Below are 12,073 nucleotides of genomic sequence, written 5' to 3'. Positions count from 1 at the left end.
TGATGTTAACCTCATGGTTAAATTGTAGTTAGGATTTGAGTTTAGGTGGAGACATTTCTATTATAATAAAATGCATACCTATGTTTCCTTTCATACATATTTTATTATAGTTTTTTCTTGTATTAAAACCCAAATAAAACGTATAAGAGTTGAAAAAATGTATAGTTGAAAATTTTATCAAATAATTTTTAAATTAAAACGAAAACATTATACTACATTTTATTATTATAGTATACAATCGACATAATAGCTTTTATTTGAGTGGTAAATCATATCTATCATTTCAGAAATCAAAAATAACAACCTGTGCAATATTAATCATTTAAAAGTAAAACATTGAAGATATAAACAACTATACTTGATATTATCTTATATCTCATGAATGAGATTAAAAACTCTTTATTTATTGGAAAATGAAACTAACAATCTTATTATATTTATTTAGAAACCAAAAAAGTAGACACAATTGTAATTTATTTTATATTTAATTTAGTTCTAAAATATATCTCTCATACTTATACCTCTCATATTAGAAAATAAAAATATTATCTTTATTAGTTGAAAAATGAATAGCTAAGAATTAAATTAGATTTGATCTTATCCTTGATTTGAATGGTGGATCCTATCTTTCATTATAGATAAGATAAGATAAGATCAATTTATTAAAGTCCAACAAAAGACCACAACGTGGGTCTATGGGACTAGAAGCTTACAACAAGGAAAAAGCAAACAAACGGAGCACCAAACTGTGTCCAAAAAAGAACAAGCACAACAAAAGAAGAAGAAAGCAGGAAACATCACGAAAAAAATTAGGTATCCATCTCCACAGGGAAAAAATCCAACAGTGACTAATCTGTGCGGCTACCAGAAGCCCTGTGATGAAGCTGAGTGCTACGAGAGGAGTGTCGCTGGCAAAAAGGTCCCCTGCGGAGTCTCACTGATCTAGAACAGCCTGTGTTAGGAAAAAAACTGTATAGACGCTTCACACCCCGACCTGGAGTTAAGGGCGAGAAGGTCATAATACGCTATGCCTGGGTCTGACTCCCGAAAAATGAAAGCTGTAAAGTATGGTCACAAAGTTGTAAGGACTCACGGAGATAGAGTGCAATGCAATGCTGATCGGTGTACCTGAAAAAATTCCAGAGGGATCTGCAATCTCTAAACAGACAGTAAAATCTCCCTCTAATCTCGTAGTATATGGGGCATCTGAAAAGAAAATGAATCTCAGCTTTTGCCTTTGCTAAGGTACAAAGTGTACACACCCGATCCTCTCTAGCAATATGGTGATCGACCTGAATCAGAAATTTGTGCGAGCCCACTCTAAAGGAGCCAAGGGAGATACGCAAGGCGTGAGTCCAGTATCTATGTAAGTACTCAAGGCGTACAATAATCCCATCTCGAATAACTAAGAAGTGCTCAGCGTAGTATAGAAAGAATTAATAAAAATATAATTATTATTTTTGGATTGGCAAGAGGAAGCCAATATTCATTATTATGAGTTGACCTTTTAAATAAGAGGCTCACAAGTAAATTGTGTTGTAGGCCCTTGCCTTTTTAACAAAAATTTAATTAATTGCAAATGATAATTTTTATTTAACCTTACATAATATTAAATAAAAGTTTAAATAATAAAATTAAAACTATTATCAACAATTTAAGATGAAAGATAATATGGTTCATCTTTTTATTCACATGTATATTTTAGTAATTTTCTTAAACGAGATAAGTTTTAAATAAATTAAGATCGTTGATATTATGTCTAGATTGGGGTCTATAATGTTGGGCACAAAATGACAAAATACATTTTATACTCTTCCATTTTTTTCCTTAACTCTAAAAATTCCTAAACATAATAAACATAATTATAAATTTAACGTGCATACATCTAAAACTATAAATCATGTCAATTACTACATCACACATAATAAATGTTATTTCAATATTTACCTTTCTATTTCCATTTAAGTCAAAAACATATTCTATTATCATGTCAATTACTACATCACACATAATAAATGTTATTTCAATATTTACCTTTCTATTTCCATTTAAGTCAAAAACATATTCTATTATGTAGAAAAAAAAAAAAAATAGTATACTTATTTTATCATCTCACATTGATTGCTTGAGGTAAAAGAAAGACTAAACTAGAGATAAAAGTTAATAGATCAACCAACATAATGACTAAGTGGTGTGTGCAACTAAAACTTTCTAACACACTAAGTTCGTTCCTAATAATCATTATCAGAATGTCAATTTACATTCCATTCCCATATAATTGATGAAAATAAATAATTTAAATTTCAGCATCATATATATATATATCATTGTGACACAACATCATCATTAAATTTTGCATATTTATATAGCATGAATCATCATCCTTAGTCAAAATAGCAAGCAACTAATTTGTTATGCCAAATATTGTCCAAAATAAAACCAAGTCCACAAAGTCGTTATAATATCCTAGAAAATAGGAGTAACATAGTTCCAATCGTTACACTATTCTTTAGATTCTAGATGTATCTCAATTTTTATAGCAATCTTTCTTTTTGGCTGCAAATTTTAAAAGGTTATATTGTATGTGATTGATGAGCAGGATAGAACGATGCAATATTATCGATGTTAAAATTGAAGATTACGTTCCTATTGTAAAGGCATTCATTAAACAGTTGAACTTCCCAGGCAACCAATAAGAAAAAAACTACCAAATCTGAAAATTTAAAAACGTTACCCAGAAGAGTACCATGTTAACAAAAAAATACTGTAAAAATGGTCAATCTGCATTTCATATTATTCTCTCCATTCTCCTCTTTCCGGAATGGTGCAGGCTACGCACGAAGATCTAAACCTTTGAAAACCTTAAATTAAATCCAGTAAAAGTTGGGACATCATATTTGTTCAATGTCCATCTTAATTTCCACCAGTTTTTTGGATTTAAATATTTCCCTTATTATTGCCATTTTTTTTGTATTGGTATTAAACAACCAATTTGTTTGCTTAATTCCTTTATTCTTTCTTCAATTCATACCGAATCCTCAGCTCATCTGCCTTGTGATGTTCTATTACTTTCTTCGGATCATCTGTGATGAGATATTTTATCTCTCCATCTCATGTAATTCCTTTGTATATTTCACATGTGAACTTTTCAAAGCTGCATCCAATTTGTATTTTCTTACCTTGGTGCTGCTTTCGAGATAATCTCAATTGTAGAGATTTCTTGTCAGTGGTTGCTTGTCCATGGCAACTAAATTGAATTCTTCTTCCACTTGTTTGTTGCTGATTTTAAGGTCTCCAGCTTTAGCTATCATCTTCAGAATCATTCCCTGTCATTATTTACCTCTTTGAACCTCCTTCGAGTTTCTCTAATAACCCAGTTACTGGTTTCAGTCTTCCCTAGCTTCACTGTTATTATCTTCAGAGAATCAGAGCCAGCATCCTCTCCTTTGAATCTCCTTTGAGTTTTTTCTGATGCCCTATTGCTAGTTTCAGGATCTTCAGCTTTAGCACTGCTATATTCAGAATCGTTCGCTTCCATTATCCTCTCTTTTTCATCTCCTTCAAGCTTCTCTGATGCGCTATTGCTGGCCTCAAGAAATCCAGTTTCATCACTGCAATCAATAGTCATTATCCTCCCATTCTCATTTCCTTTGAATTTCTCTGATGCTTTTTTGCCAGCCCCAGAAACTTCTCCAGCTTTAGCATTCTCATCTTCAGAGGCTTTTGTGCCATCATCCTCTCCTTTGCATCTCCTCTTGAGATTCTTGGATGCCTGTTTCTGATTTCAGAATCTTCTTCAGTTTTAATGTTGTCAGCTTAATAATCATTCAGTGCTATCATCATCACCATCTCCTTTTTGATCTTCTTTGGGTTTCTCTGATTCCCTATTGCCAATTTTAGTCTTCCACAGATTCAGCTCTAGTATTTCAGATTCATTCAAAGCCATCATCCTCTCCTTTGAGTTTCTGTTTGTCTGATGCCATGTTGCAGGTTTTGGGATCTTTTCCAACATTTGAACTATCATAATAAAAAAGGTTCAGAGCTATCATCCCCATCCTCTCCTTTGCATCCCTTTTTAGTTTCTCTGAAGTCCTATTGCAAGTTTTGAGATACTCTCCAGCATCCTGTCATAATCAGAAATGTTCAGAGCTATCATCCTGTCCTTTCCACCTCCTTTTAGTTTTGCATGATGCCCTATTGCAGGTTTTGGGATCTTCTCCAGCTTTATCAGTGTTTACTTTGAAATTCTTCAGTGCTATCATCCTCTCCTTTGCATCTCCATTGAGTATCCAACATCCTACTGTTTCTTTCAGGGTCATATGTCATTTACTGATTTTGGTAGCATTTCCTGCTGTGTACATTTTTCATATATTTTTGGTTTTCTCTCTCCTTTCATAATTATCTATAATCAATCTTTCAGTTCTTAAATAAATGCTGCAATATAATTTGTAGTGAAGTTCCACTGGCTTCTGAGTTCCTTAGACAGCCAATTCTGTTCCAGTTCTGCAGAAAAAGGTAACTTCAATTTTTCAAGTTTAGAGGCCACATGTTACATGGTGCTCAAATACAAAGCCAAATGCAATTAATTTCCTCCAAAATATAAAACACTGCAGGCTCACACACCTGTACAAGGATTTTCATATTTTCCTGTCATTCCCAACAAACAAATATCCAGGTAATATTGTACCTTCCATCCAGCCAAATGCTTTATTTACATGCATAGAGAGAGGATATTCCACACCAATTGGCAATAACCGAGAAGACTCATCCACTCTCTACACAATTTACTTCAATTTGTAGTCAGCTTATGAGAATAGAAGAAGGCTTGGCATTCTGATTCACTATACCTTACAAATAGCATCTCTCTTAGTGGAATCAAAACCCAATCACTTTGGTCACCTGCATATAAAAGCATCCCTAGGTTTCATATCAGTTATAAAATTCAACTTCAGTTAAGAATAAAAGAAGTTACTTATAGTGGAGTACCATAAAGAAAATATTTTAGATGTCTATTTGTATAATTAATCTGCAGAAAATTAGGTGAAAACTCTAGCTGCATCTGCTGCTGACCCAGCAACAATGTTGCTATTCTGGTAAGCTCCTACCACCTAGAATATCAAATAATAAATCTAACTCTTTAAGATAAAAATATAGTATATATTCATTCTTGTCCAGCACTTCCATACTATGTGTGGCATCAGCTGTTCCCTGCTGTGCTTCTTGGACTGTTTGTCCACCATATGCTTACAAATCCCTCTCAAGAAATGGTATTCTTATATGCAAGGTAACAAATATGGTCCATTTGATGTTTGTTTTAATGGAAACTATATACTGTCTCTAGTATTAATGTTGTAGAAGGGTTTGTAATATAATTTTATTGTTACCTGGTATTTAAATATGCTAACTTTCATCAACTCGCATGTCTTCGGTATTGTCCACCTCCTTGGCATATTGTTTGTACGCACCCAACTATCCTTGCATAAAACTATAAAATTGGTCTTCATTAGCATCAGAAAGGTCCATCCACAGTATTATTCTTTACAAATATTTCTCTGCTAATTTTATGTTAAATTTGAGAATTAAAAATGTCTTTCGAATTCCACCTTACAAGAAAACTTCATGCAAAAAATAAATTACACTGAATGTACCTGTAAAAGAACAGCTTCTTGGCATCTATCGAGATCATCCACGAAAAATATTCTGAAATTATTATCCAATGGAGGCAGTGATGCTTCACTGTCAGTCGTAGTTTTGGAAAGACGATTACATATCTGGAACAGTGCTGCAATCCCGCAACTTAAGGAAGCAACGAAGCGGCGTAGCATGGAAGCCATATAGCATAAGCCAAAATGGTTTCTTACAAACTTCTCCTTCCAAAACAATTATATTGGAAACCACCCTTTCCTGATACATTAGTTTTTCTCCATGGTTAAGAAATGATATACAGTTCCAGTAACTAGCTACTTGAAGGTTTTACAATGCTCACCACTGACTCACAAGTTTCCACATAACAACAACAATTTAAGTTGCAATTTAAGATGCATATTAGACCTACCATTAAGGTAGTCTCTTGTATTTAATATTTATATGAAGCAATCATACAATCAAAGTAAATGAACTAGCTATGCAATTGCAAATAAGCATGGCAAAATAACTTAGACTTCAGATACTATAACTATATTTTACCCATGTAGGTATCCTACAGGTGTTCAACCATACCAGCCAATACTTCTGATTCATTCCATATTTTCATGCACTATGATGAACATTAAAAATCAGACGTGTCCTCCCCATCTCAGAAGTAGTTATTGATAGTTCATAATAACAATTAAGAATTAGTAGAAGAAGGAATTGCAACTCTTGATCTTAAGACCTCCCACCTGTCCTTCAACTACAGCACATGGCAATTAAAGCTTTAAACTTATGGTAATACTCATGAAATGGTCCTATAGTAGCGGGCTGCTGCTCCAATATTTATGCTTCAAGTTCACATGTTATAGAGGGAGATTAACAAAGTAATGTAAAAATAACCTGAAAACTAGGGAATGCAGCTGCTGAAGAGGAGTTTCCACACATTAAGGGGTTGGGAACTTCCAGCAGCTGAAAAAGAATACTTTCACACTAGAGCTGTAATATAGAAACAAGACTTGGACTTGGCAAGGCTGACCCAATTAAGCACTCGTCAAAAACTTAGCAAGACTTAGCAGGGCTTGGCAAAACTTGGAAAAATCCAGTTTCTAGTGAGACTCACCTAAAGGGAGGTTCTAAACTCTGGAGTCCCTGGGACTTAGCTAGGGTAACTCGGCTAGGGACCACCTGTCCTGGAGAGTCCTGGAACCTAATTGCAGCCAATCAAAAAGATTGTCTAAATATTATTAAACCTTTATCCACATCCATATCTCCAATATATCAACAACAGTAAAAAGTCGATCATTTTTTTGTAGTTCATGAGACCCCTACACGGCATAATATCAGCTGCAGTGCAGCTGCATGATATCACTAGGTTAGTCTCATGGTTGTCTAAAAAAATGACTAATGAGTCCATACACTGTAAAATAAACACATCAAATGTTAAGTTATTTCGGCAAGTTTAAAAGGCAAAATAACTTGCATGAGTAGATTTTTCCAGGGCATCTTTTCTATTTCTCTTTCTGGACCATATTCCAATCCTATCCATTGAGTTCATGGCAAGAGTTCCTTGATCAATGATCATTGTTTGAAGAATTCTATTTCTCCCAAATTTTGTTGTATTTTTTTAGCTTTCCTGATCATTCTATACTTTTGATTTTAGGACAATTTGAAGTAGAACAGAATTTTGGAAATGACACAATTGAGTTGGTGTCTACCACAAAATGCTTTCTATCCAAGTCTTAGGTAACAAATCTTGCTTGGCCTGGATAGTTTTTTTGGATTGCAATTTGCATCGATTTCTCCAGTTTGGTCCAGATTTTTAGGGCCAGCCGGAAATCACGCTCTGTATTGATGTTAATGAAAATTTTGAAAATGTCTTTATCATTTCTGCGTATCTATATATTTTATTATTTTCATAGTCTACTCGCAAATTTTTATGAAATTTTATGCTTAACATAATATAAGCCAAATCAGATGTTTCTTGAAGATTCCAAATTTCTAAAAATAAACCTTGTGAATAAATCCAAATTTTCAAACCTGATAAGTTGGTAACTATGGTTAAAATTGAAAACAAGTGAACTCAATTTCGAATTAAGTAACTTCCATCAAATAATAGTTAAATTTTTTTACTAAAATTTAAAAATATGTTTAACATCAAACCAGACTTTCCTGTGCAACCACATATCAGAGAAAAAGGAATAATTCATGTTGAACGAGGGAGGATTGGGAAGTAAAGCTACTTAACATGGGCATACAGGGTGAAATCCCCATGCCCACATGAAAGGGTGAACCTAGTGGGGAGCCAGCAAGGAACCTGGACCCAAACATCACTAATATGGGTATAGGGTTTAAGAGGAATCCGGTAGCATATAAAGCATTTTGGGGAAAGAAGTTGTTAAAGAGTTGACTAGATGAAAGATTTATTTTGGAGTACACTTGCCAAACCCCTAAAACACAGTTTCCAAATGATTTCTTTTATGAGGCTTTCCAGCTGCAAAATCAAGAGTATCCTTCAATTTATTTTGTGACCTGCAAAAGAAGAGTTTTCATTGTAAAAGCATTCATGCACTGGAAATAGGGCATGGATTTAGGGCAAAAGAAGGGTGTTTTACACACTTGAAACACATTTTACCATCCTTGCGAGCAGGTTTTTTCATAGGTTGGTAATTACAGTTGAGATCTCATGATTTCTCCAACGTCCTCCCTAAGCAAAGCTTGGGCTCCTAGTTTAATTCAAATACAATATATTTTCTATGGAACAGCTAGGATCAAACGTAAGACTTACCATATGCAGAATACTCTACCATAGAGCTAGCAGTTCTAGCAGTTCTACGTGTGACCAAGAATTTTCGGTAGGTTCCTTACCATGGTTCAGGCGGGGCCTATTTTCTCAAGTTTTGCGCCTTATGAGTTCTACACCTAAGTGCATGGTGGGAGGAGTATAAATAAAATGAGTCCAAAGGAGAAAAATAAACGGAGTCAAGTTACTTATCCCGAGCCTGGGTTATGCACTTAACTCTGCCATGTACACTATCTGTTTGAATAAAATTGCTTAACATGAGAAATCACATGGCAATAAGAAAAGGGTTTGAATTCTAAGGCTATTGCATTTCCCTTTCTTTCTACCTTTGCCCCTTTCATGTGAAACTAATGATGAAGAGAAAGAGGATTCAGTCAGATTCTGAGTAGAAGGTGATCAACAGTCTTATTTGGTTGCGAAAACCTCGTTACTAACCTTTAACAATGAATTTACAAATCTGACGAGCGCGTTAACCATTCGTGCAACCAGAGCATGTTTATACCCATCTTTATTCCTAAGGCCTGTAAGATCTATACCATCGGCGATCAGACGTTTCACTCAAAGTTACTCAGGTTTAAGATCCTTAACCCTAAACAATTTAAGGAGGAAAAATTTGTTAATTTAATAAAATATATTTTCCCCAAATACAAATACATTAATTTATATAGATAAGCGAAAAAAAAATTGGAAGTATTTTAGTCCTTCAACATAGGCGATCAGCTCAGTCAAAAGATCGTCCTCCCCAATATCACGAAAAAGGAAACGCCCTCAAATTTGAAAAATTTCTGCCTTAAATTAAATAAACAAATCTTATTTTAAGATCTTAACGTTTACGAAGAATTTTAATCCATTAGACTTTTTCCTACCAACACTTCGAGTCACATATCTTCCATAAACTAACAATCCTTCTAGATCAATTTCAACTCACCAGAAATGATGTCGAGCACTTTTTGTAGCTATGCCCTAGAAACTGAACTTCAGCACGTATTTATAGATATGTATTATGTGAAAGAAACAAAAAAATGTACATTCAGTAACGAAGTCTATGAAGATCTTATTAGTTAAGATCATAGACCGAGAGACATGATAAGAAACATACCAGTTGATGAAAGGTACAGCAGAGGGCAGACTGCCGATCCGACACCATTTATTTTTTTACCAAACCTAACTATTCATATTTATTCCGAACCATACTCCTGCAGCTCCTATCTCTAGCCCTAATGAACGCGAATGCAAATAAATATATAGAGAGATTATTCCTATTATTCTTGACATTTCAGAATATGATTAAGAAATAATAATAAAAGCGAATCCAAGATTTAACAAGAAAACAAAAAACCCTGTTTAATTAATAATTACTGCTGACCCTACTCTCACGGGAAAACACCTCAAAGATTGAAACTAATAATTATTACAGAATGGGGAAGAAAGAGAAAAATATTCTAAGTGTACGACATTAAAAATAGTTTATAAGGACAGTCAGCCACGTCATATTGATTTTTACAAAGTCTTTATCTTTTCTCCTCCTCCTTGTGTTCGACAGTCCAAGAATCAGCCATCGAGATATCTACATATTTTGTCCATGGTGTCTCTGAAAGAATCACTGATCATAATTTTTTTTATATTCCATTTGCAATGAAGATGCAAATTTCTAACAAGAGACGCAATGCGTTACAATTCCTCTCTATAACGGCCATATTGTAAAGTATCATGAATTGTGGTGTGATTTCGAGTCAAACTCATTGATCCATGTTTCATGAGTAGTGATTCAACATGAATCCATCTCTCATGAGAATAAATGGAACACCAAGTATGATGAAGTAGGGATGAAGATGTAGAGATGAAGATATAGAAGGGAGAGGAGGAGCAAAAATAAATAGTTGGTGGGAGAGAGGGGGTGAAGAATCTTGAGGTAAGAAAAAAATAAAGTAGAAGATTTAGATAGAGAATGAATAAAATACTTAAGAATTGTTGGATGTAGGCGTTGTTAATATTTTTAAAGTATTATATTATAAGTTAATTATAGAAATTTAGTGTTTTGTTATATTTTTGATGGCATGTGTAATTTTTTGATCTAAAAGTGATTAAATAAAATTGTACAATTATAAAATGTAATCTTGAACAATATGATAATCTTTAAATATCTTATAGAGAAGAGCTTATAGGACAATGGTAACTTGGGTTCGAGTCTACCTAAGCTTGACCCATTACCCATCAATGTTTTTCATATATTTGAATATTGTTATTTTAAATAACTAATAAAGAATCCTAAATTAATTTTTATCACTTATTTATCATAAAATTTTAGCACTTACTTTTTTCTTCAATGATATTAATAACTTATTTCAAAATATTATTAAAACTTAAATATCATATTTTATTTTTATTAAGAGATGAAGCCAACTTTTCAATAAGTCAGATTTTAATATAGTATTATAAATATATGTTTGAAAAGATTAGTGATGAAATTTGATTATAGATTATTTAAATAAATTTAAAAGACTATCATTTAGATTATATTTTCTTAAGTTGGTCATGCTTTTGACATATATGAATTTTTTTTTAAATTGTACTTGGAAAAATTTTAAGTTAGCTAACTTCAATTTAAAATGTAAAATTATTTAAAATCTTTTAGATACAATAATAAATGTAAAATTGTTTAAAACCTTTTGAATAGAATAAAGTTCTAAATAATTTTAATTGCAAATAGAAATAGAAGAAAACTTATTTTAAAATTTAAATACCCTAAAATTATACCATATTAGAAAATATTTTTTTAGGCTCCTAATAAACCTAACCTTTACTAAATTGCAAATTATGAAGGCATTTATGTCAATCTTGGTTGAATTATGAATTTTCATATATTTTACAGGTGTCATTGCCTTGTGTCGTTATCCCTTCAATATTGAGCGAACGAATTCTATGCATGGAGTCCAAAAGGCCACATTTCTTCGAGGCATTATGTTGGGCAATCCAAATGTCATATCCATGTTTCCAATCTTCGACACATATTTACTACAAACATGCAAATGTAAGCCACTAGCCAGAATCTAATACAACAAAACATTTGAGTAACTCAGCATCCATGTAGATTGAAAGTTCAACAAGGAAGCCAATACAATGGAGAGATGAGTGGAAGAGGTCTTATTATAGATGCACTCTCATTAGTCACAATTGAGCCCACATTAAGAGTTGATAAGAGTAGAGGGGGCATTTTAAAGGGACTTAAAATTATGGGCCTTGCATTGCATTGCGTTCAAGGCTGCACGATGATGAAGATCACAGAGGAAGAACAGTCCCTAATATTAGTGAGTTGGATGTTGATATGGTGAATAATGAGGATAGTTTAGGATTGGCATCCATTAATCTAGAAGTGGAAGGATAAAGTGTACTTAGACTGGAAGAATAGCCCACAATCAGTTATGATGTTAGCCGAGAGGAGGTATCATTTCACATTCCATTGCACTAAATGTTCTCTTTATAATTACATTAGGCAATGGAAATTTACAAGGGACTTTCTAATGAATGGTTCATTAGGCACAACACTTGGTGAAGCTTTTGCAAATGGGGTTGCAAGCTTTGGGTTTAACCATGGAGGAAACTCTATAATTAAGCGTGCTCAGGCTGGAGTAGTACTAGGAT

General features: G+C 33.3%; 1 protein-coding gene across 6 annotated transcripts; it reads right to left on the bottom strand.

Annotated features, from left to right (window-relative positions):
• Positions 1-2,695: 2,695 nt before the first annotated feature.
• Positions 2,696-9,720, bottom strand: LOC149564188 (uncharacterized). Of its 6 annotated transcripts, none has more exons than XM_089827261.1 (5): positions 9,531-9,720; positions 5,649-5,904; positions 5,385-5,485; positions 4,624-4,917; positions 2,696-4,503 (listed from the first exon to the last, which is right to left on the bottom strand). In XM_089827261.1, exon 5 carries the CDS (start codon positions 3,626-3,628, stop codon positions 3,320-3,322), a length of 309 nt encoding a protein of 102 aa, XP_089683387.1. In that variant the 5' UTR covers positions 3,629-4,503; positions 4,624-4,917; positions 5,385-5,485; positions 5,649-5,904; positions 9,531-9,720; the 3' UTR covers positions 2,696-3,319. The 6 variants fall into 6 exon arrangements, with proteins under 6 accessions (XP_089683387.1, XP_089683386.1, XP_089683385.1 ...); XM_089827260.1 differs by having other exon boundaries at positions 4,624-4,899; XM_089827259.1 differs by having other exon boundaries at positions 2,696-4,899.
• Between the last annotated feature and the right edge of the window lie 2,353 nt (positions 9,721-12,073).

Source organism: Cupressus sempervirens, chromosome 4 (assembly GCF_028749045.1).
Source record: "Cupressus sempervirens isolate cs-2001-9-10 chromosome 4, ASM2874904v1, whole genome shotgun sequence".
NCBI classification, from domain to species: domain Eukaryota; kingdom Viridiplantae; phylum Streptophyta; class Pinopsida; order Cupressales; family Cupressaceae; genus Cupressus; species Cupressus sempervirens.
Note: the sequence above shows the minus strand (reverse complement) of the source record. Positions and strands in the feature narration are given on the sequence as shown.